Here is a 26,482-nt window from a genome sequence, read left to right as displayed (position 1 = left end):
CCTCACTGGGGGTGATTTGGATCCCGAGGGGACATTGAGCAATACCTGAAGACGTTTTTGATTGTTACACAGGGGGTGGGGGACTGCTACTGACATTTCTTTAACGGAAACCAGGGATGCTGCTGAACAGCCTCTAGTACACAAGACGGTTCCCACAGCAAAGAGCTATCTAAGGTCATAGACACCGGGCAATAACGATTTTTATCTGGGGGCTGTGCACTTAAACTCCAGATTTTTATTATTATTATTATTACCCTTAGGAAGTTTTCACAACCTGAGTTGCTATCAGGGCTCCGGGAGCATCGCGCCCACCTGTTCCCTGCAAATTCCTGCCGTGTTCGCTGCTAGACTCTCCCGTTACTCATCTTTGGGGCCCTGGGCTTCTGCTCCTACCTTTGTCCTCACTTCAACAGTTGATTTTTAAATTTAAATTTTATTTTTAAAAATATGTTTTTATTGATTTGAGAGAGAGAGGAAGGGAGATGGAGAGAGAGAGAAAGAGAGAAAGAATCATCATAGATGGGAGAGAGAAACATCGCTCGGCTGCCTTCACCTTTCACCCCGACTGGGGATCAAACCCACGACCTGGGCCTGGGCCCCGATGGGGAATCGAACAGGCGACCTTTCGGGGCCTGGGCAGACACTCAACCAACTGAACCACAACAGCCAGGGCAAAAGTAGACTTTTTTAAAGTGTCACCTTTTTCATTGATTTTTGGAGGCTCAGTATTTATTTTCTAAAATCTTTATAACTGAATAGATTTTTAGAAACATCCACAGAGCTCTTTGAAGGATGAAAGAAGGTAATAGTTGTGAAAAGATTTTTAAAACTATCACACATGTATTTTGTGTACGTAAACACTGATGGTGGTGGAAACAGAGATATTGCCCCTAACACGCAAGGACTCCCCTTCCGAAACACACAGCAAGGCAAAGCCAGGCCATCCCCCCAATAGATTCCGACTTGTTCTAAAGCTTGTAATTAGGTTACAGATTTCCAAAATGAGAACTTCATAGGCCTTTTATGATTAATAAAATTCCAAGGCAATTTGTATTAAGATTATGTGCTTAATTCAAAATTTAACAGCTTTCACTTGGCCAGTTGCCACTGTAGAAAGCGTTGGGCTAGCTGCTGCATGGTAGCTTCCTTCTCGCATTCTCTGTGGTAGGCAGTGATGTCTGGATTAGTAAAAATACACCCAAAGTGTGAGTGAGCCGAAGCTGACGAGCATGCTGTTGCAGAACGCGTCACAAGGGACTAACTTACATGCCCCCGCTGCTGGGGCCCCCTTCTCACTGTAAGCCTGCCACATGGCTTCAAGGGAGGAGGAAAGGGAAATCTGGTCTGCGAAACAGGAAAAACGGGGACTGGCTGCAGGTCTAATGCATGTGCTTTTAAACAGTTCTTGCAAACAAATTCCTAAATTCTTTAGAATTCATTCTCTTTTCATTACGCAGTGTAAACTAACAGGAGAAAACAAAACTGCCTTTAGAGGTTGTTCTTACCTCTGCTTTTCAAGCTCTACTGTTTCCTAAATTCACATGCAGCTTAGTTTTCAATAAAATACAAGCAACTCTTCGTATGAGCTAACCAGAAATTGCATTTCATATAATTCTCAGTCTAATATTGACTGATTGGATAATAATTGATTTTATTGAGCTTGAACCAAACACAAAATTCTTCGAAAGAGATAATTTTTTTTTTTTTTTTTTAGAAAACTTAAGAAAATTGGTGATACAAGAATTTTCTTTTTGCTCAGTCTTTGATGGAATAAAATAGCACCTGGCTTAATGTATCTTCTGGAACATTCTGCTCATGAATCAGCTTTAATACCCTGTTATGCACCAAAGGCAGGGTCTGCGTGCTGTGTATGTCAGTCCAGCTCAGGATTGCACAAGACACGGGCATCTCCTTAACTCACCTCCCACACTTGACCCCCAGCCTCCCCACTCATGGGAAACGTTTCCTCTCCCAGGAAGCTGTTCCACTGCAGGATCTCTGCATCCTCACAGATGCTCCTGATCTCCTACAGGGAGCAGCATGCGAGACAGAGAATGCCCAGAGTCGGGGTCAGCACACCTGGATTCTAGGGGAAGCTTTGTCACCGACAACCTGTCATCACACTGTTTCCAAACTTGTAATATCCACCCTACTTATCTCCTGTGACTTCCATGAAAGATCAAAGCCCATCTTTATAAATCATAAAGCCCCATGGTGAGGTATTATTGCAATAGAAGCTAGGATTGCATGGGGTCACTTATCTTTTTACTCTGACTGTGGGTGGGAAAATGGAGAAAAGTTGTGTCTCGTACATTCTTTGGTGCTCCTTGATGTTTGTTTGTTTGTTTGTTTGATTGCTTGATTATAGTCACTCACCTTTTGTCATGGTCACTCCTTAGTCCCTAAGCAAGAGATTCTTAACAATAAGTGGTCTATGGTGTCATGTCATCTATCACCACTTGTCTGAAGCCAAAGAAACATACGATACCAAGATGAGAATTTTGTTCTACAGCACAGGACAACTTTAGGGAATTCCAGGCTAGTACAAATCAAAGTTTGCTAAGTTTAAGTCACCATTTCAATAGCTCCCAATAAACTGGCATCTGAACTGAGGACATATGTGCACTTTGTTCAGTAGCCAGCGTGGTCGCTCACCATTGCAGACCCAACGCGGCTGACTTTGATGGGGTTCCCCCTGCCTGAAAGGTCCATCTGTGCTTTGTCCATCATGTGCAGGCAAGCGTCCAGGATGCCGTCCTCAAACTGTTTGGAAAAAAGAACAGAGAAACTACTTAATGTCCACTGGGCAAGCAAAATACTCTCTGGCCAAAAATAAAATAAAGCCACAACCTAATGTTCAGAAATGTGTATTCCTATACAGTAATTGCTCATAATCTTTTATACTTAATATTTCTCACTAAAGTGAAATGAAGGAGACATCCTTTTTTATTTCTCAGTAAAATAAGTAAGAACTTAAAAGCAAGCTAGAAATAGAAACAGAACTACTGGAGAACCGACATACTTAAGGATCATGAACTGACTTGAAGTTCTTTGGAAAATCGTATGAGGTAATTTGGAGGATCTCTCCAACATATTGGCTCCAGTGCCCAAGGCAGAGGAATAAACGATTTGCCGAAGTCAGGCCAAGGTCTCAACACCTCAAAAGTAACACGAGTCCTTGTGTGTCTAGAAAATAAATGGCTCTCAGGTAAAGCACAAGAAGGCACAGGGTCCGTATACCTCGCAGGGGAAATAGTAGGAGGCCCCGTGCACTGAATGTCTGCCCAAGGTTTTCCCTCTCTGGAGACAAGGTGGACTCAAGGAGAGGGCAGGGCAAAGTGAATTCTATTATCAAGGGAACAACCTGGTAGGCAGTTCAATTTCCTTAGAGGGAACAGCTAGCCGTTTGCAACACTAGCAATTTCTAAAACAGGAATAAAGGTAAAGTAGTAATAAAATGACAAAATGGAAGGTTTCACCTCTACTGTGCCTCGCTGTACAGGAGATTTCCTGGACGCAGAAATCTTGCAATCATCCACGCAAGGACTTGTGACAGAAATCACAATCTTAATGGCCAATTACCATGTAATTCTTTATTAAGTCCAGGGAGAATATCAACTCTGCATGTGCCCTGAACAGACGCACGGCTGCAGGAATGGGCAACCGCACTTGTTTTCAGGCACGTAAAGAACTCAGTGTTCTGGTTCTTCTTAAGCAGCATCTCTCAGCTGTGTCTGTGGGACATGCTGTCAGCGAACCGGAGGGGTAAAAGGACAGTCACAGAACTAAGGGCTTCTCTGCATCACTGCAGACTACTGGGTTAGCTGGTTCTTTGTGCAGAGGGACCTAAATTAATGGACTCCGAATGAGCAGACATGGCAGTGTTTAAGGGTGACCAAAGGCATTCTGGTTGAGGGGGACCCTTTTCCAGTCCTCTTTGAGACCCACCTTGGTGGCTTTCCCCTTATTAACTATCTATTGTCACATTGGTAACATTGGTAACATGGAAAGAATCACACCTAGAGGTTAGGAATCGGGGGCCCAGAGCAAGGCCACCAGACAATGGACAATACTAAAGAGTTGCATGTCACTTGGGAAGGGGGGTGGGTTATAACCAGGGAGCCAGGCAGGTGTCCAAAACAGGGGGAGAGAAACACAGGTCATTAGCTTGGCAGGACGTCAGAAATGCAGGTGGGCAAGCCCGAGGCCTGGGCGCGTGATTCCCGGGAGCCAGGGGCCAGGAGGAGAGCACAAAGCCAGGGGGTGAGAGTTACTGATGACATGGGTCCCGCTGGTCAGGCTGGGGCACAGGTGAGGGAAGAAGGGAGAGGCCCTATGAAAGTCAAAACAAGGCATCAAGAAGCCAAGAAAGCAGTGCGACCCGGGGAGGCAGGGCTCTGTGAACTCTCCGCCTCGGTCCCCAGCGTGGTGCACATGCCCGGTCATCTCAGCCGGGACTCTGAGAAAGGACACTCATCCCCTCCCAGGCTGCTAATGAAAAGTTGTCTCTGCATCCCAGGACATGCATTCATTTACGGAAATATGGAAAAAATATCATCCATTTGCCCCACTGTTAAAGATACCAAACTGAGATAGTTTAAATCACTCAATATCATAAATGAAACCCACTTAAGCGATTTCATATCCGGACAGAAACTTGACGTTGCAGCTGATTCAATGTCCTGAGGTAAGAGCCCAGTGGGCCCTCCCTTGAAGAAATGGTAACTCTTTTTTAATCAGTCATATCTTATACTACCACTTAAAACAGTGATTTCTTTGAGTTGAATACACACATTGCAGTATCCTCAGCGTCATTGTCAAAACACCTTTCCTTGTAAGAAAAGCAAAGCTCAGTCCCCTCCAGGCTGCCGAGCCAGGCCTGAGCTAACGGACTGCACTCCGCCGAGACGGCCCGCGCTGGGCGCAGGGACGCCGGGACGCCGCGTTTCCCAGGCCCCGATCCCTGCAGCCCTGTAACAACCTAAGAGGCGTGATTGCCGCTGATCAGTTATGCGGCCTCCTTTCTGAGTCTCTGCTCCTGGCCTCTCTGTCTTGGAGCCTCAAATCCTGAAAAGCAGGAAATTAGGCTTGTCTGATATTGACATGTGGCAACCGCAGTGATACACGTGACAAAAGTATTAAGCGACATGCCCTCGACAGTGACAGATTTTAAGTGGCTCACCTGACCGTAGCTCCAGCTCCTGCTCTTGATGTTATTGTGGTCTCCGTAAAAAATGACGCCGATGTCATTGAGGACATACTCCTCTCTTTCTCTTTCATCCTCTAGGTACACAGCATCGTCTGCATCAGAAATGAGACAGAGAGAGTGTTATCGAACCGGGCTGCATGCCTGTATCTGAAGCTTGTTTTGCTCCTAGGCTGCAGTTTAATCAACTTAAGGGGAAAAAAGTGTTTTGTTTTGCTAAGATAACTCATTTCCAAATATGCACTTTTAGCAATGGTGAACCTAGTCAGCAGCCAGGGTCAGTCTGTAAATGACATTTGTCAACAAAATGCAGACAGACTCTGTCTCTTTAAGTTCCAAGCAGCACAATTAAATAGACATTCTCATTAAACACGTTAGGGTTCTGGTGCATCCGTAGTTTCAGAATCAGAATTCCATGGTGCAGATACAAATCTGTAACCAGAGCAAAAAATGTTTGTCAACCTATTTGAAAAGAATTTTTAGAACAAGTCTGGGGCGTATTGGAAGACGGCAGCATGGTCTGTCATGCCTCTTTGTGGCCCATCAAAGACGGGAAGAGGGAGGCTGGGGGCTGTCTCCTTTCACTGCACAATTGCGGATGTGACGGGAAGTGGAAACTCAGCCAGCCTCCCTGCCCTGCTTCCTCCATTGCAGTGTCTCTCCTTCCCTGTGGCTCTACCCTGAGGAAGGCCGCGCCGCCCATCTGCCTACTTAGTGATCAGCCTGGAACTTATTCCCGGGGCAGGTGTGGAAGCAGCAAAGCATCTTTAACGCGGGCAGAACCACACAGGTGTGCGTTACACTCAGGTAAATCTGCATACTTGGAAAGGGTGGATTTGGGTTCTGACTGGGGGCTTGGTTCATCGCATTTCTCCGGCCCAGGTCACACCTGCCACCGCTATCGCCTTTTCGGGGCTCTTTCTTCCTCACCCCCTGATACGGCTTCTATCACTCCCTCTTGAATAGTAGTCATCATCCTGGGCTGCACATTAGAATCATCTGGGTAGGTTTAAAAACTCCTGACTCCTGGACTGAACTCAAGATCGATTAAAACACAATCTTTGGGGCTGAGGGTGAGGTCCAGGCATCAGGGTTTTAAAAAATATTTATTTATTTATTCATTTACTTATTCATTTATTTTAAGCTCTCTGGTGATTCTGCTATAGAACCAAAGTTGACAACAAATGCTCTAGCCCTTGCTACTCAAAGGCTGGCCGAAAGATCAGAGCCGCCTGGAAGCTTGTGAGAAATGCAGAATCCTAGGCCCCAGCTCAAACCTACTAAATCAGAAGCTGCATTCGGACAAGAGCCCCAGGGGATTTATGTACGAATTAAGGTTTACAAAGCATTGCTCAGCCCAACCAGCTCCCACCCCCGTCCTGGGTTGTACTGTAGCTTTGATGGAATCATCCTTCGGAGATTCCTTGGTCTTGGCTGCTCTCTAAGACTTTCTTGTACCTTCCTTTTTCTCTACCTCTTCTCTACCTCTTGCTCACCAGTTGCCTGGTTTCATGAAACTGTGAATACTGCGTGCGCAAGTACACACACACACACACACACACACACACACACACACAAATGCCCAATAAACTGTATGCAGTGAGAATGAACAATTTCATAATAAAAACAATAAAAATATTCACACCAAAATTTCCTGTGCTCCTTTGGATCCCCCATCACCACCAGGGAACCATTAATCTGCTTTTTGCCACTATAAATTAGTTTGCATTTTCTACAATTTTATGTAAATAGAATCATACAATATGTACTTTTTGGAGGGGTCTTGCTTCTTTCACTCAGGCTGATTATTTTGAGATTCATTCCTATTGTAGCATGTCGCATAGTTCATTCATCCAAGAGTCATTTTATCTTTCACAAAAATCAGTTACATGGCAAGTGTGTGGCAACCTTCCCTGAGCCCTTCAAGTGTAGACTTTGATGCCTCAAGTTGCTTGTCTTGCCAGGTTCCAGAGACCGGAGGCCATAATTTACCAGCAATTTCTATGTAGGCCTAGGCCTCTAAATGGAAATCACAGCTTCATTCCAAGTGGGTAACACATGAAGAAGTGAGAGCTGAGCCTAAGGTCAATATTTCTAGGTAAAAGCATGAAAGAAGACTTTCATTGTAAAAGAAAATAACGTGAGGGGTATAAGAGAAAGGGCATTGACCGTTTCCATGCACAGGGCACTCACCGGATGCTATCAAGTGTCCGGAAAAGAAAAGGCTACTCTGGTCTTTATTCTTTTGTAAAAGTGGTTTAACTGTTGGAACTATTGTAATAATAAACATTTTAGCCAATTGGGTTTCAAATGCCTGTTGTTGAGATAGAAATTTCCTCTTACGACCACTGAGGTCTAGAGACGCAATTTAGGAATGTTTTTAACCTGTTTTCCTTATAATATGAGATGTTTATGGACTTGTCCTATAAGATATTAGATGTTAGATTGAGTTATAGAGCTATTATAATTTAAATTGGTATAAAAAGAGATGAGTAAAAATGGATAACCTAGAAATAGATGTTACAATATGTATATATCTATCTGTGAAATTAATATATAATAAAGAAGTCATTGCAAGTCAAAGGGAGTGACTGGAGAGTTCATTAAATTCAGCTGAGAAAATTGGTTGTTTGGGAAAAGTAAATTTTCTATACATCAAAATAAACTGAAAATTAATTTAAATCTGAATTTAAAAATGGAAAGTGGAAGAAATCTAGAATAAAATAAAGGTGAATATTTATTTGGCCTCTAGATGAGAAAGTTTTGTCTAAACATAACTAATAGAAAAAAATCAAAATGAAAAAATGATTAATGCATTTTATTAAATATAAATATAAAACTTGATTTTCAAGTATAGTAAAATTTAAAGTATATAACAAATTAGGGAAACATTTGCAGCAACAGAAAGTGTTAGTAAACTTCCCTTATATGTAAAAAAAATTCAATAAATTGATAAATATGCTGACTGAGAAAGATGCAAATGCAAAAATTATTTAAAAATCATTCAGTGTCTAAAAGAAAGCCAGCAAAGGGAAAACCATTTCATAGAAGAGAAAATGTGACCATACATTCATAAAAACAATTTTAACTAAGCAGTATTAGAAGAGTGCAACTATTTAAAAGGAAAAAATATATATGCCTATATGTTAATTTATGTATTCATTTGAACTTATACTCCACACCAATCATTGTGTAATGAATTGTTAATCTACTGATGGGATTGTAATAGCTACAATATTTTTTAATTGTTGTTTTCTTTTTTTCTAAATTTAAAAAATTTAGCCTTGAAAATATAAGTGGTTTTTGATTCAGAGTAATGAATCTATCTAGCCCATAGAAATAATACATCAAAAATGTACGTATAAAGTTTGTTCATCATAGCACTGCTTACAATAGTGAAAAACTGGGGGGGGGGGGGGGGGGGAAGCTGAAATGTTCCCAATAAACTACTTGTGCACAAAATAGAATAGTATAAGCCATTAAAATATACTTTGGAAAAATATTTAATGATCCAGGAACTACATGGGTAACAAGTGAAAACGTAGTGTGAAACACAAAATCATGTACAAAATATGTATAAGTATGTAAAAATAATTAAAAATCAAGATAATTTTGTAAAGATAACTGATGCATTCATCTACCTCTATTATTTCTGCAAATTCCTTGAAATTACAGAAAATTACATATAATAAAATCATAACATTCAGGGTGGAGAGCAAAAAAGAATGTTATGAGCATCTCTGGAAAAACTAAGGAATTCCTAGAATAAAAAATATTTATAAAGATAAGAATGGTAAGAAGCATCAAAGACATCCGGAACATGCCCTAAAAGGCATTTTATTATCAGATCATATGAAAAATTAAAAGGAAGAAAAAGTTAAGGTATAAGAAAAACAACAACAACTCCCAGGGCTAAAGAAAGGCTTAAATTGTGAACACTGGAAAGGATCATAGTGTACCGAACATTATAAATGAAGATAAGACCCACACCTAGATGCCAACTGTTTAAATGTCAGAACTTCTAAGAAAAAACAAAAAGTTTGAAGCCAGGTTAAAAAATATCTGCAAAAGAATGAAAAGAGATTAAAATAGTATTTTCATAGATAAAATGTCCTTTTTGACAGCAGACTTTTCGTAGGTGTCACTGGATGCTGAAAGGCAGACAAGGAATATCATGGACACCCAAAGGAACGAGGGGTTTTGCCTCCAGAATTCTATTCCCACAGCAGAATTGGCATCAAATAAATGTCAACCAACAGACACCTTTGGACACGAAAGGACACAGAAATTTGATTACCTGCACATCTTCTTTATAAGAGTTAACTAGAAATGTACTAAATGAGGAAAATGCAAATGCAAAAGCATTATAAAAACCAATAAAAAAAACTATTGAGGAATGATGTCAAACATTAAAGACATGCAACCAGAATTCCAGATGATTTCAACATCGGAAGTGGTAAGGCTTGAGTGGAAAAGGTAAGTAAATGCCTGCAAAGGTTCCTCCTTGTCCTGAAGGAGATCACATATGTTAATTATGTTTTGCATTGACAGAAAAAGAAATAAGACTAAACCTGTGATCTAAAATTTTGAATTTCTTTTAATAACACGAAGATAGTCTTAAATTTGCTCAAAGAAGATGGAGAACATTAAAGATCCAACTAAAATACTATTTATCATTATTGATTTAATTTATTTCTTTTTATAATTCTTTTATTGATTTTTAGAGAGAGAGGAAGGGAGAAGGAGAGAGGGAGAAACATTGCTGTGAGAGCAGAACATGGATCAGCTGTTTCTTGCAAGCCCCCTGCAGGGGACAGAGCCCTCAACCCAGGCATGTACCCTGACCAGGAATCGAATAGGCAACATTTCGGCGCATGGGGCGATGCCCAACAAACTAAGCCACACTGGCCAGGGCTATAATTTTTTAGATTGGCAAAAATCTGACAGTATACTCTAATGTAACACTGGAGAGAAAAAAAGATACCCTTATATATAAGTTGTAGCAGCGCAAAATCTTATACATCAGTGGAGGGCAAATTAGCAAAATTACATTTGCATCTGTATTTAGGCTTGGAAAAATTACTTCTAGAGATCTGTCCCATACACACAGAATGCCACATACGTACAATCTAAGCACTAGTTGTAATAGAAAAATAGTGGATACAACCCAAATATTTGTCAAAGGCAGCTGGTTGAATGAAGCATGGCATCTGTGCACTGGAGTATTATGCAGCTGTGTAAAGGCATCGGGAAGATCTCTAGGCACTGCTATGTAAGGATATCTAGAACCTGTCATGACATTTAAAAGAAAACATGCCCGGCCGGGCGTGGCTCAGCGGTTGAGCCTCGACCCAGGATCCAGGTGATCGGGTTTGATTCCCAGTCAGGGCACATGCCCGGGTTGCGGGCTCGATCCTCAGCAGGGGGCGTGCAGGAGGCAGCCGATCAATGACTCTCTCATCATTGATGACTCTCTCTCTCTCTCTCCTTCTCCTTTCCTCTCTCTGAAATCAATAAAGATATGTTTAAAAAAAAATAAAAAAGAAAAGAAAAGAAAACATGAGGTACACAAAAATGTGTATAGATCACTACCTTTATCTAAGAAAAAAGGGAATTAAATAAGTAGTTAGATAAAAGAGTTAGATACACATTTATATACATACACACGTGCATGTATTTTTAAATGTAGAGATAAGCGAAAATTAACTAGGTTATTATCTCAAGAGTTGGGAGGATTGAAAGCTGGACTTTCTGAAGTATCTTTGTTTTGTTTTGTAAATTTGACTTTAAAGTTATATAAATGTTTTATAAAGTTATAAAACAAAACTAAATAAAAATGAAAGACAAAGCAATTTCTACATAAATGAAACCAAAATGAAACACACGAACATGACTCTGTGATAGGTTGGTGGCTTAACCACAGAAAATTACCTCAAGTTATTTTAGAACAAAGCAATTTCACTTTACACTCCCCGTCAAATATAACATAAGGACAAGAAAAACTGCAATATAAGTAAACAAAAGAAATAAAAAATGGTAAGCTGTTTTAGTAACCATATCATTAGTAATAATATTGATATTGCTATTTTGAAACTAATATAACATAAGCAATGAGCTTAATGACATTAGAGACCAAGATTTGCAATATAAAAGAAATGCATAAACAAAATCAAAGAAATGATCATTTAAACCTTGTATACGAAATTTTAGGCATTTGTTACACAATAGTTCTTTGCAAATCATCCTAGAGTTAGTATTACTTTTCCTCACTTCTTTTATTTGGAAGTTTTTTTAATCTGAAGGGGAAAGACATCTAATGACTTTCATGCACTATATGATGCAGCTGCCGACTAACAGCTGAACTGATTTTAAATAAGAATGAAAGTGTTAAGGATCTGACTACAAATGAAGTTTTTCTTTAGAATCCTTGTTAAGTGGCCCTGAGAAGATTGACTCCTGTCCTTGGAGAGCATGGCATTGCCTGAGGCCCACCACCATCTCTGTGAATTGTCTGCGTGCTTGCACTTCCTCTCACTATCTTACATGTGTGCTCTCTTCTTTTTCTCTCCCTGAGTCAAGAGAAAGAAAACCTTATTGAATAAATAAATAACCTTAATAAAGAAAACATTAAGTAATTGCTTAAATAGTGTAATTCATTCACTTATAGCATTTCTGGATAAATTAAAAGAGCTTTTGTTTGAAAGTGTTGTCTGGAGACTATTGTGTAAATGTAGGTATTTTGTAAAACAATCTGGAAACTGTAAATTGACACATGTTAGGTCAGATTGTATCAGGCCTAATTTGTTCTGTTTTCTTTTTTTCATTTTAAAATGACTTTAGCAATAATTACAGTAAAACCTCAATTCTCAAACAGTCTCCCATCTCAAACAAATCAGTTCTCACCAAGTTGTTCCTGGGAAAAAAATCTAGTTAACTTTGGTTCCGGACCTGACAACCCTTTCTTGCTGGTCCATCAGCATGACAAAAGCATCTCTCAGGCCACAAACAAAGGAGAGAACGCATGTGCCCGTATGAGTCAGTTTACAGTAAACCTTGTCTTGTTAACATCTCAGGAAATTGTGCTGTGGATATTTTTGTGTGTTTTTTTTTTTTTCTTTGGTTTCTGGCAAAATGGACAATTAGCACAATTATAAAATAAAGAAGCCATCAAGAGTGCTAATGTTGCGAAGGGTATGAAAGAAACAATGATCACAGGCGATTGAAGAGGTAGAAAAACTGTTGTTAACTTCGATAAACGAAAAGCAATTAGTCGGTGACAGCATTTCGGAGGCAGTGATATGTGAAAAAACGAAGATGCTGCATACTGACCCCCTGAAAGACACCCTTGGAACAAGTGCTAAAAGTGATTTGTTTAAGATTGGAGGGGGTGGTTTGATTAGTTTAAGAAAAGAAGTGTTTCTTTATAGATTAAACAGTACATTAGACATGTACTATATATAGGAAAGGTTAAAACAGGGAATCGTTTGGAGGTCTGGAACAGATTAATTCAATTTACATTGTTTCTAATGGGAAAGATGATTTGGCTTTCGAATAAATTGCTTCTCAAGCAGCCTTCTAGAATGAATTCAGTTCAAGAACTGAGGTTCCACGGTAATTCTATGCTTACCACGTTCTGCCATTAAGGGATGTATGCCAGCACAGCAATACTGCGAAAATCTTAATGAGTAAGGACTTTGGGGTAGGCAACTGCCTTGTTTCTTTCCCATCCACTCATGCCAGTTAAGGTATTTGTTTTGGGATTAATAGTCTCTTTGATATTTTTAGCCAGAAATTAGCCTCATAAATCTCTTTTTGAGTATACTTTGTGTAAAATAAAAATATTTAGCTTGGGTAATAATTTTTTCAAGCTGAACTCCTTCTAGCAAGATATTTTTCAATGCTTTTGTTTACTATGCACTTACACTTATGCACTGTTCCTGAAATATTATGTAACACTTTTTTTGTACTTTTGCCACTTGGAATGGTTGTGGTGTAGTTGGTCTGTAATTAAGTTGTAAAGTTAAAGCCACTATTAGATTTGTGAATGAAAATATCAGTGTTTCTGTCCTGGTGCACCATCATTCCATCTGCAGCTGCAGCTGGAACCCCACTGACCTTTAGATCCTGTTCAAGTCTTCATAATTAACAAAAGAAGGATGTAAAATGCAGTGAATGTGATTAATAATCCTGTCAGGAGATGAATGTCATTTCACTAAAATTGAATTATGTTTTTTCCAATAAAATGATGATAAAACTTGGAGACACATCACTCTGAAATTGGAAGACCTCCTCTAGGCTCCAAAGTGGCTCACTCAGCTGGACTCTACATTATTACTAAGAAAGCTTCAATAAATAAAAGCATTCAAAATGTTTCTAATTGGATGTGAAGATTCAAAATTGTAAATATATAATTTTACCCAAATTAGTTTGTTCACCCACTGGGGGGTATGATTATTTTAAGTGTGGGAAATGACCATTCTAACTACTGTTTTAGGAAAATATAACAAAAAATAAAAGAATATATTTGAAGGGAGAGACTGCTTATCTCTTCCCACTGGCTTGTGCTTAGCTCAACAAATGGATTTTTGGCCTACAAATGGATTTTTGAAAGCTTGCCTAAGAGATTTTCCTATTTCTGCTAGTTCTTGAAATATTGTTCAATGTTTAAATCAGAGCAGACTGTAATAATCATAAACTTAACTCCATTATAATAAAAACATTAAGCAAAAGGATTTTAGAAAAAAATAAACTGGAAATATCAGTAATAACTCATAACACATTTTCTCTTTCAAAATAACATTTTCTAGTCTATCCATTGAAAAGAACTAGAAAAAAAACAACCAAGGGAGTAGCAACAACTACCAAATGGTATAAAAGAAAGCTTCAATAAATAAAAGCATTCAAAATGTTTCTAATTGGATGTGAAGATTCAAAATTGTAAATATATAATTTTACCCAAATTAGTCTGTACAATCAAAGCAAACCCAACCAAAATTACACTCAGAATTTTTAGAACTCTGCAAGCTGATTCAAAAGTTTACCTGAAAGTCCGGTCAAGAGGTCAAGAGGGTGGAGTAAGTAAATACTATGCCAGCCTCCTCCCATGACCACATCAAAATTATAACTAAGTTACAGAACAATCAACCTGAGACCCATCTTAAGACTAGCTGAAGAGAAGTCCTATAACCAAGGATAAAGAAAGAGCCACATCAAAACTGATAGGAATAGTGGAGATGAAAACAGGCTGGTCCCACACCCACATGTGGTGTTTAAAAATCAGGAAAGGTTTCTCAGCTGCAGATGTCCCCCTGAGGAGCAAGGGGTCCCAGCTTCACACTGAGATCCCCAGCCTGCAGCACCAGTGCTGGGAATGGAGCCCACACAAATTCTGGCTGTGAAAACCAGCAGGAATTTTGTCCATCTGGAAGAGACAGAAGGCTGTTGGAAACCCAGGTGTCCTCTTAAAAGGCCCACACACAGATTCACTCACTTGCAGGCACTCAACCTGGTCTCTAGCAGAAGGACAGTGGCTCAGACGGTGCTAGAGACATACAGGGAGAAACTGAGTTGTGTAGCTTTAGAGCAAGGGCTAGAGGGAAAGCTGCCACTGTCCTGCACCTCTCAAGAGGCCCCAGAATCAACACACCCAGTGGCTGGCGTCAGACCTCAACAGAGCACCACATAATTAGCTCCACACATGGTACATCCAAAGGATGGTCTTAGCAGGCACCAAAGCCTGCTGGGGAAAATCTCTCTACTCTCAGCTAGTCAGTCTGTGGGTCAACCCCACTCATGGCATACCAACAGCAATCAAGACTCAACTACAACAGGAAGTAACACACAACACACACACAAGGGATACCCTGGGGCACCCAGCTCAGGTGATTAGGGAGACTTTGCCACTGGTTTCCACAGGACACCTACTAAATAAGGCCACACTGCAAATACTGGGAGACATAGAAGATCTACCTAATATAGAAACAAACACAAAGAGGTAGCCAAAATGGAAAGCTAAAAAAACATGTCCCAAATGAAAGAACAGGAGAAAACTCCAAAAAAAGAACAAAATGAAATGGAGGCAAGACACCCATCTGGGATCATCTTTGCTCTGCAGGCCCAGCCACTTCTTCAAAGAGTGATTGCACTCACTCAGCATAGTCCCCCCTCTTTCTTTAGTGATCCTCAGCTTTTAGACAAAAGGGAGGCAAGTAGAAGTTATTCCCAATCCCCTCTCAAAATTTCTCCCTTCACTAAAACAGTGGCATATTTCCCCTTTTTGAAGGGAATAAACCATTGTTCATTCTAAATAATGAGGCACAAAACCAGACTCAGCTTTAACCCGTCAGACAGTCTTTTCAGAGATCACTTGCATGGTGGCATTTCTGGCCACACCAGTTTTCTTTGACCCCTGAGTTCACTCTAAATGACAAACTAGATCGGATGGATTCAACTGACATTTACAAAACATTTCACTCCAAAGCTGCAGAATATACAATCTCCTCAAGTGCACATGGGACATTCTCAAAGACAGACCACATATTAGGACACAAAACAAGTCTTTATAAGTTCAAGAAGATTGAAATCCTATCAAGCATCTTCTCGGATATTTACACCATGAAATACTATGCAGCTGTAAAAACGAAGGATTCTTTATTCTTTGAGACAGCATGGGAGGACCTGGAGAATATTATGCTAAGTGAAATAAGCCAGCCAGAGAAAGACAAGTATCACATGATCCTACTCATATGTGGAATCTAATGAACAAAATAAAAAGATCCAGAGACATAGGAGCATGGAACAGACTGATGAATCTCAAAGGAAAGGCAGGGGTGGGTGGGTGGGTGGGGAGAGATTAACCTAAGAAATTATATGTATGTATGCACAACCCATGGACACAGACAATAGTGTGGTGAAGGCTTGGAGGGGAGGTGCAGGGTGGAGAGGATCAATGGGGGACATAGGGAGACATTTGTAATACTTTCAACAATAAAGATACATTATTTTTTTAAAAAGACAGGCCTATAAATCAATGGAACAGAATAAAGAGCCCAGAAATAAACTCATATCTGTATGATCAATTAATTTATGACAAAGAAGGCAAGAATATACAATGGGGTAAAGACTGTCTATTCAATAAATGCTGTTGGAAAAACTGTACAGATACCTTAAAAAAGCGAAACTAGATCTCCTCGTTACCCCATATACTAGAATAAAGTTAAAATGGATTAAAGACTTATATAGAAGACCTGAAACCATAAAACTTCAAAAAGAAAACACAAGCAGTAAACATTCTGACATTACTCTTAGTAACATTTTTTCTGATATACCTCCTAAGGCAAAGGAAACAAAAGAAAGAATAAACAAATGGGACTGCATTAAACTAAAATGTTTTGCTCAGCAAAGGAAACCATCAACAAAACGAAAAGATAACCTACTGAATGGGAGAACGTGTTCACCAATGAAAGACCCTGTAAGGGGTTAATATTAAAAATCTTTAAAGATTTTATATAACGTTAACACCAAAAAAACAAACAAATAATCCAAGCAAAAAATGGACAGAGAACCTGAATAGACATTTCTGCATTTGTGATGGCATGGATGGACTAGAGAGTATTACGCTAAGTGAAATAAGTCAGAGAAAGACAAACAACATGTGATTTCAGTTACGTGTGGAATCTAGAGAACAAAATAAATGAACAAACAGAAATAGACTCATAAATAGAGAACAAACTGATAGCTGCAAGATGGGAAGTGTGCTGAAGGTCTGGATTAAAAAGGTGAAGGGATTAAAAAGTATAAATTGGTGATTGCAAAGCAGTTGTAGGGATATAAAGTACAGCATAGAAAATATAGTCAATAATATTATATTGCCTATGTACAGTGCCAGGTTAGTACTAGATTTGTTGGGGTGATCACTTCATAAATTATATAAATGTCTAACCTCTATGCTATACACCTGGAACTATTATAAAATAATATTAAATGTTAACTGTAATTGAAACAAAGCTTATCTGAAAAGACAATGTGAAAAGAATAGCCAAATAGTAAAATGTTGAAAAAGAAAATTTGGGAGCTTGTCTCATTGTTAACTGAACTTTTGACCCCAGTTCACCCATTCCTGTAACCATGTTCTTTGCTTTGTAACTAGCTGTTTTTCTCTCTAAAAGTGGAACATCCCCCTCTTGACTTTGGGCTTACTTTGTTTACAGGGATGTTGGTAGAAGGGATGCATGTAGGGGTTTGAAATGTGCTTGCACAATTAAGCATGTGCTCTTGAACTTATGCCAGCACCATGAGAAAAACATACCCCCGCAAGCCCACTAGTCACAAGAGGATGAGACACATGTGGAGCAAAGCATCTCCACAGCCAGGCAGCGAGGGGTGTAGCCTCTCCGACCTGAAGCAGAGCTGGCCAGTCAAGCTTGGTCTACTCTAGCCCAACCACGGCCAAGTCCCAGAACCATGAGATTAAATGCTTATTTTTGTATACCAGTAAGATTTCCTGTTTTTTTCTTATGAAACATTACCGTGATTATAGCTAATCAAAACAAAGCTGTAATTAAAATTGATTTGGGCACAGTAATAAATATAAGGATAGAGGTAGATGTATATTTAGTCTTATTACAAGATAAAGATGGCATTTATAAGCAATAGGTAATGACAGATCTGATTAATAAATGATGTTTTGTCAACTGGCTACTCATGTGAAAAAAATTTTTTTCAGTAAGATCTCTTTCTCTCACTGTATACAAAGTTTACTGATAGATTTAAGAGTGCCTGTGTGTGTCTTCTTTCCAATCCTTAACTCACATAAATTGCCCCAGAAATGTACAAGTAAAGAAATACAAACTTAAAAATGCTCAAATTAACTAATAATTAGAGACATACAAACCAAAATAATCATGAAATATCATATTTTGCCTATTATACTGGCAAATTGTGAAACAAATGGTAACAGCTAGTGTCAATGAGGGCGTGAAGAAACGGATGCTCTCATGTGCTGTGGCTGTATTGTAAAACACCACAGTCTTTCTAAAGGGTATTTTGGCAGTATTTATGCAAATCTAAAATGTGAATTCACTTTAAGCAAGCAATGCTATTTCCAGGTATCTATTTCCAGAAATACATTTGTGCAAACTGTATTTTAAAATAGCATGGTATGCTATATTGAAAATGAGAAGCAATTTAAATATTTGTAAATAAAAAACCATATCAATTATGATACAACCATACCCAGCAGCCATTAAAAAGAATATTATGTACTGATATAGAAAACTCTCCAAGATATATTGTGCAAGAAAGTCAGGTGTAGAGTAACATGCATAACACAATCCCATTTGTTGCTAAAAAAATCCAAATTCTATAGATATATATAGGATATTAATATGTAAAATTATAGCAAAGTATCCAGAACTATAAACACAGTTAAAGTTTTTTTTTCTCTGGAGATTCTGTAGGATTAGATGGTAAAATGGGAAAGTCTGCTTTTTATCATATATATGAGTATATATGTGTGTATATTTGAAAAGGACAATGTATTCAATTAATTGCCAATTAAAAACTAAAACCTTCAAAGATACATTAAGTAGATGAAAATATACCAAAATGTTAACAGTATCTCTGATTTGTAGATCTCTGGGTTCTTTTATGCTTTCATTATTTTTATTTCTATAATAAGACTTCTGTCATCAGAAAAATGTTATTTTTTAAAATGTGGTTGCCTTTGGGTGAGACTACCAATTTAATAAGAGGCCACCAAGTTCAACTGTTATGTATTAATTTTTCTCCAAGAGCAGCATGGTCATAGCCTTTTTTATTATCAATGTCCTCACTAACCGTCATCATAGAATCATAACCTTTCCTCTTCCTTTAAGTCTCCCTGAGTCTTTTTCTTACCAGCACAGGCTGGATTAGTGTCCCTTAGTGTCCTAGGGATGCTGCGGCAACACCCATCCCACCAGAAGGAGGTTGCTCTGTGATTTAATTATGTATTGAACAAGCATGTGTTCATATTTTCTATGTGCCAAGTGCAGTACAAACACAAATAAAATCATTAAAACTCATAACAGCCCTGAGAGGAAGGTATTATTTCACCCCCATTTTACAGATGAGGGAACCTAGGAAGAGCAAAGTAAAGTAACTTTCCCAAGGCCACAGTGCTAGTAAAGGTGAGGCCAGGATTTGAACGCTAAGCTGCCTCCCGAGTGGGCTGTGACTCTCTTGAGTCCAAGGGATCAGGGCCTGGGAATGCGGCTCATGGGTCCTACTGCAGGAATAAGAAGGGATGGATGTCTGGAGCTTGAAGAGGGAGAGAGGAATCCAAGAAAATGAAGGATTTGCTTTTGGGTTTCGGTTGCTATTGATGGGAAGTTATAAATGTAGGCGGCACAGTGAATCGCAAGGAGTTCCGTAGCTCAAGACCAGGCAACCCCTTTGCTTCTGGCAGCGGAAGTAAATCTGCCCTGGAAATGGGCGGCATAATCATGAATCCTCTCGCCAAGGCAAGGCAGTCAAACGGGAAGCCTTGATTTTAATTTTAAATTTATTTATGGCTTTAAGAGAAGATTGAAAGTGGAAAGTACTGCCTTATTTCACGTTTTTATTCAGATCTGCCACTTTAAAATACAGTTGTCCAAAGCTTGGGTAAAGCAAGCAAACAAACACTTCACTATGGAAATTCCAAAAATCTCCCTATGTTTGATAGGCTAACAAAACTAGGAAAACTTAATCATTTGCCTCCGGAGACTTTTGTCGTTGGCTTCCTGGTGTTGTTTTAAGATTTTGGTTAGTGTTAGAGGGCTTGGGGGGGTTTACTAGTTCCAGGGGGAAATTTATTCACCACTTAATAAAATGGAAGGTATACTAAGAGGAAAAACAAAGTGTCCAAGAACTCAGTGTTCTAGGAAGCCATCAGTTTGAAGTGTTAGAAGGCGGGTGTGTGAGTGTGTGTGCACACACACGTGTGCGCGCTTATGTGATGTAGTGATTGAGTGAGAGCTGAGAGGGAAAGCCAGGTCTAGATAGCTCGTGGAGTTGGAGTGGCAACACCACTGACCTATGCACAATTTCTTTTTTTTCTTTATTTTTAATATTTTTTTTTATATCTTTATTGATTTCAGAGTGAGGAAGAGAGAGAGACAGAAACATCAATGATGAGTCATTGATCCAGCCCGCAGCCTGGGCATGTGCCCTGACCCGGAATCGAACCCCGATCGCCTGGATCCTAGGTCGACGCTCAACCTCTGAGCCACGCCCGGCCGGGTTATGCATAATTTCTTGATCCTAAGTGACCCCTGGCAAACAACCACCAACGCAAAGCTCAGCAGGAAAGCAGACTCCACAAGGCATCTTTGGTGAACGGGGCCCGATGCCTCCATCGACTGGACCCAGCAGCTCTGGCACCAGAGCAACCTTCCACAGTCCTTGTAAATGACCAGCCTTCGGGTGACTAACGAGGCAGGGAGCAGACAAGGATGGCCTCATTCATTTTACTGCTCCTCTGGTGGGAATAGTGACACAGTTTTAAAAAGGACATTGTGGGCTGAGGAATTTTGTGACTCAGCTATAGGGCTGATCTCAGGTACCTGTGGAAATTACCACTTGCCTCCCCACCCAGAGAAAGCAGGATTTTACAACAAACACGTGAAAATGAATGCAGAACCTATTGATTTTAGTATCTGCGTAACGTCTTGGGGAGAAAGGGTTATTCATCACCACCTGGCTGAAAATTTCTTTTGCTTATTTACATGCTATTTTAAATTGAAAGCAAGTCCCATACCAAAGTCACTGAAGTCAAGCCTAGAGGAGTGAGCTCAGGGATCAAAGAAAACAAGTGGCCAGAAATATCACCATGCAAGTGATCTGTAAAAAGACTGCTGGACGGGTTAAAGCCTAGTCTGCTTTTGTGTGTGTGGTCCTTTAGAAGGAATAATAGTTTGCTCCCTTCAAAAAGGTGAAATGTGTCACCTTTTTAGTGAAGGGAGACATTTTGAGTGAGGGGATTGGGAATAACTTCTCCTCGCCTCCCTTTAGTATAAAGCGGAGCATCGGTAAAGAAAGAGGGAGGACTGTGCTGGGCGGTGCAATCACTCTTCCAGGGAGTCGCTGCGCCTGCAGAGCAAAGGTGATCCCAGATGGGTGTCATCATGATATGTTTTCCATCTCAAAGCAAATCAGAAGGGGTTGTGACTCCAGCAGGCCGTGTGTGCTGTAGGCATGTGAGGAACAACTTCTTGCCCACAGAGCATATAAGAATGGCATCTCCAGAGTCTGTGCTTTCTGTTTTTTTCTGGAAGGTTCCAAAGGCACTATCTTTCTAAAATGATTGAATGCATTCCGGAGGCCTGCTTTGCTCCTATTAACTCAAATGGAGTGAATCCATAAAACACAGGCAAGCGGGTCCATTGATGTTCCTTGCAAACATGTTGCCTTACATTACAGCTCAGATCAGCTTGAGAAACTTATTTGATTTGTGCTAATTTGCCAGTTTTGCTGGTTAAGGACTTTTCAGTAGACTCAGACATCTTCAGAAGATAAACCATTATTCATGAAGCAATTCTACAGAGAGCAATGTCAGAGATCCTTCACTTAGCATGCAGCCTCAGAGGGAGCCTGTGCCCTGTGTCACGCTTATATTTTTTTCAAAGGAAACTTTTGTTTGATCTTATAGTTATCAACATGGCTTTATTTTATTTATTTTTAATGGCAGGGCTTGCCAATGTTGATTAGAACATTATAGAAGCTTCCTGGTTGGCACCTGCCTCTTGTTTGTCATATGACACAAGACAGGATACCAATGGTTCTGGTTAAAAAAGAAAAAGCTTATCCTTGCTGAATTAGGATGTTCAAGTTTTAGCTCTAGCTTGTTTCTTAATTTTCTACATGACCTTGAGAAATGTATGTAACACCACAAAGTCTGATTTCTCTCTTGAAATATGAGGCTAATAATCCCCTCCCTGCCTCTTAGAGTGATAGTGATCAATTGAATTAAGTAAACGCTCATGGAGCATTAACTCTGTGCCTAGGACCATGCTAAGCTGAGTGAGAGAGTAGGATCCTGCTTCCCAAAATGCGCAATGCAGGGAGACACTGGCTATGAGCATTCTTTGGAGAGTCTGAAAACCTACACATATAAGGAGTTGTAAAACACATGAATTGACAGATTAATGTGATTTTGGATTAGATCCTTTCGAACTTGTTCTTTCCAGAAATATCGCATAAACAGCTTTGGACCTTGATTCTGGGGTCATCTTTATGCCATTTAAAGGAACGTTTACTTTGCTTTCTCTGTGATCCTTTGTGGGTCTCAGTGCCACAAGGCATAAAAAAAGATGAGTGAGCCTCTAATGATTTGGCCACTGGGAAGAGTGATGGATGCGATTTTATTATATAGAAGGTTTGAATAAGCAAGGGCTTGAAGTTTTCACATAAGCTTGATTAAAACTTCATAAAAATTCAAGGATTAAACAACTATTTAATTGCTACTGTATGAAAGCCCTATTCTAGGGGCTAGAGAGGTTACAAAGATGAGCCACTGATCTGTCCCTCTCCACTCCGCATCTAGGCCAGGTGGCCTTATTATATGTTCTGGTTGTGCCATGACTTATTTCAGCACTTTTCACACTTGTGAAACCTTTGCTAAAAGCTCTTTGAGGGCAAAGATTGTCTATTTCACTGTCATAGCCCCAGTGCCTAATGTAGCATTAACCCTTCATATTTGTGAGTAAATAAAAAATACTGCTCTACTAGCACTGGGTAATTGTGTCGTCATGGGCATGGGGGAGACATACTCTCAGTATCCATGGATTGAATGGATGAATGCACTGAAAGGTCTAAAAGACGTGTATAATTACAAAGCAAATAGTATAAGGATGAATTTCATAATAAAATACAAGCTGGTCGTATTACTTGCTACCTATTAAAAGCATCCAGGTATTAGAAATTCATTGATTTCTTTACATTAAATTTAACTGATTTCTTGGTTTCCAGGAAAATACAAAAATCACATGGAATCAAAAGGTAGAAATACCACGTGCAAATTTGGTGTCAGATGCTGAAAGAGAGAAATCTACACACACATGTTCCCACAAACACACTCCCACACACACCATACAGGTTTCTGAAGTTTTTCAAGATGGTACCGTGTGAGATTACATTTACAACTTATCTGGTGGTGGTAGGTGGAGTGAACCTAATAAAACATTTATTTGGAATTATTAAATCAATATGGCAAATATTCTTTAAATGTTAAGTATGTACCAGGCACTGTGCTAGGTGCTAGATACAGGCTGAAAGAGGTAAAGAAAATCAATGATCGGGAATGTGGGGGGAAACAAGTCATCAAGAGAAGAAATATCCCGTGATGATAAATGACATTCAACCAATCAAATACTGCCCCGGACAGAGGACCAAGCACACGTATGGGACATCTAAATCTTTCAGAACATACTATCTGGCACTAAGGCTAGATTACGAATCTGGAACATTCTGAATTTGAACAGTAAAATACATTCAATAACCCAGAGTTTCTGAGTGGTCAGAAAAACAAGATGAATTCAAACTAACTGTCCAACTCACTCTTGTTGCCCTTATGGGTGCAACTCTCTCTCCAGCGTCCGGGAGAAGGGCTCCCTCGTGGAACTGACCCGAAGCCGATTTGGTGCAATTAAATTGAAAACGCTAGCCCTTAGCTCTCCCTGCCTCCACCCTGCCCTCGCTAGTATGATGTTGCTATTGATCCCCTTTAACGATTCAGTGATTAAACAGGATAGATCGCCTATGAATGCAAAGCAAGCTGAAGGGCCCAGGAAGACAGCTGAGCCTTCTTTTATCAATAAGCTCTGTGCACATTTGTAATATTTCAAACCAGGGTCCTAAGCCACCTTGGACGCCACTTCCCCATCGAGTGTGCTGTTCCCAGCATCTTGCTCACCTTGCTCTCTTTTGACAGCTTCTGATTTCCTCCTCTGTTACCTTTTCTACCTGGGCAATGGCCATATCCCTTCCTTTTTATCTACTTTCCAACTGTCAGACCATATCTCTAAGAGTCCCTTGTTATGAATGAGCATTTGCAAGGGCAAAACTGGGTGATTGTCAGCCTACTGTGTATTTGAGCGTGCGTGGAGTTCATGGCACAGATCCCTTTTTGGGTTATGCCTTAGCTTCGAGGCTGGGAAAATCACACAATGAGTGAAACGAGGAGATGGCCGCTCTCTCCCATTTCATTAACATTCCCTGGGAGATATCAGTGAATATTGACATTAGAATATAAAACGTTGTTATCTTAAAAGTTGACACCAGACTTTTTCCGCAGGGATGGAATAGTCTTTAAAAAGCGTGTGGTCCCCAAAAGCCTGACTGGTGGAGGAGCCCAAACAGCAAAATAAAAAAGCTTGCTGAGCTGCTTTGCATGAGAGAAGAAAGAGAATTTGCTGGCAGAGAGGAAGGGAGAGACATTTGAAGAACAGAGAACAGAAGGGGAGAGGGAAGCGGCAGTAAGGTAGGGAGAGAAGGATTCGGTGTAGGGAACACTCAGCACAATTTTAAGAGTAAAATACACTCTCCTATGTTTTGTATTTATTGATTTATGATTATTCCGTAAACCAGTGGTTCTCTAAGTGAGGCCCCTACCAACAGCATCGGCATCTCTGGGAGCTGGTTAGAAACGCACATCCCCAGGCCCCACCCCAGACCTGCTCACCCTCCAGGTGCTGCTCAGGGGTCTGTTTCAACAAGCCCTCCAGGTGACTGCGATGTGCTCCAAGTCTCAGGCCCAGACTAAATCTTCCCTCCCCACACCCTCCACATCAAATCGCAATTAATTTCTCGACATCACAGATGTTTTGTGGAACGTTTTTGTTGGTTTTAAGGCAACACTGGTGTCCACGCTGGGAGAAATGGGATCCCTAGAAGCAGAGATGGCCATAAGGACAGAAATCCCTGAGGAATTTTACAGGCCAAGGAACTAGGGGGGATTGTGGTAGTTGCCCTGTGTCCTGGGGAGCAGGGAAGATCCATCTGCCATGTTTCAGTCATAAGCCCACTTCCCACTACAAACTCTCACGTCTTCTCTCTCAAGCCTCTAATACCCCCCTTCCTTCTCCTTCCCCACAGATGACTCCACTTTACACCCCACCGAGAAAAAGAATCACATAGCAGCGACAAGCTCATCTCCCGGCTTCCTCCTTGGCTGAGTGGGTTCTGGAAACCCGCGCTTTTGCCCATCTCTTGCTTTTCCCTGTCACAGTGGAGGGTGGAGAGCTCCATCTGCCAAGCCCTGCATGTATCTGCTGCCTGGATCCCACCCACTCAAGGGCTGTACTCCGGAGGTTAGTGCTTCTCAACCTTGGCTCCAAGCATCGCCTGCAGAGCTTTGTGGGAACCCTAAAGCCCATGCTGCACTGCAGGCTGTCTCAGACTGTCTGGGTGGGAGGCAGGCATCCGTAGTTTTCAAAGCTCCCCAGGTCATTCCAATGTGCAGCCAAGCATCTGAACCACTACCCTCTCTCTGGGCGGCAAGACTTTTCCCCTGGTTTGCTCCATCACTGTAAAATTATGCCCACACTCGCCTGTTCTTGAAAAATTCTCCTTTGGTGTTCATATCACCATCTCAGTTTCACAGAGAGGCCTCCTGAGGGAAATGCCGTCTCTACTTCCTCACCTCGCATTACACTGCAGCCCATCCCACCTCTCTGGCTTCTTTCACAGCAAAACAACCTTTTTAAGTTCCCTAATTTCTTCTATTTCCCAAACATATGGCCACGGTCTTTCCTTATCATTCAACTCATCAGCAGCATCCAAAGAGCTGATCGCTGCCTTCTTGAGTCAACCGATAGATCTGGCTCTGCGATGACATGCTCTTCTGATCTCCTTCAGCTCTGAAAACAGCAACCCAGTTGGCTAAACCAGATTCATAGAGTAATTCTTAAATTTTATATATATACACACACACACACACATATATATACGTATATATAATATATATATATACACGTGTATATATGTATATATGTATATATGTATATATATACGTATATATGTGTGTGTGTGTGTGTATATATATAAAATTTAAGAATTACTCTATGAATATATATATATATATATATATATATATATATATATATATATATCTTTATTGATTTGAGAGGGAGGAAGAGATAGAAACACCCATGATGAGAGAGTCATTGGGGATCAAGCCCGCAACCCGGGCATGTGCCCTGACCGGGAATCGAACCTCGATCTCCTGGATCCTAGGTCGACGCTCAACTGCCGAGCCGA

General features: G+C 40.2%; 1 protein-coding gene across 5 annotated transcripts in view; it reads right to left on the bottom strand.

Annotated features, from left to right (window-relative positions):
- F13A1 (coagulation factor XIII A chain) overlaps positions 1-26,482 on the bottom strand; it is a 159,154-nt gene that overhangs the window by 84,372 nt on the left and 48,300 nt on the right. For all 5 annotated transcript variants that reach the window (XM_081143694.1, XM_081143696.1, XM_081143695.1 and 2 more), the window contains 2 exons: positions 5,183-5,301; positions 2,656-2,763 (listed from right to left, as the gene is read on the bottom strand). In XM_081143694.1, the coding sequence (XP_080999820.1) occupies positions 2,656-2,763; positions 5,183-5,301 (227 nt within the window). The remainder of the gene's footprint in view (positions 1-2,655; positions 2,764-5,182; positions 5,302-26,482) is intronic.

Source organism: Miniopterus schreibersii, assembly GCF_964146895.1.
Source record: "Miniopterus schreibersii genome assembly, chromosome: 8".
NCBI classification, from domain to species: Eukaryota; Metazoa; Chordata; class Mammalia; order Chiroptera; family Miniopteridae; genus Miniopterus; species Miniopterus schreibersii.
This window is presented reverse-complemented; position numbering and strand designations above follow the sequence as displayed.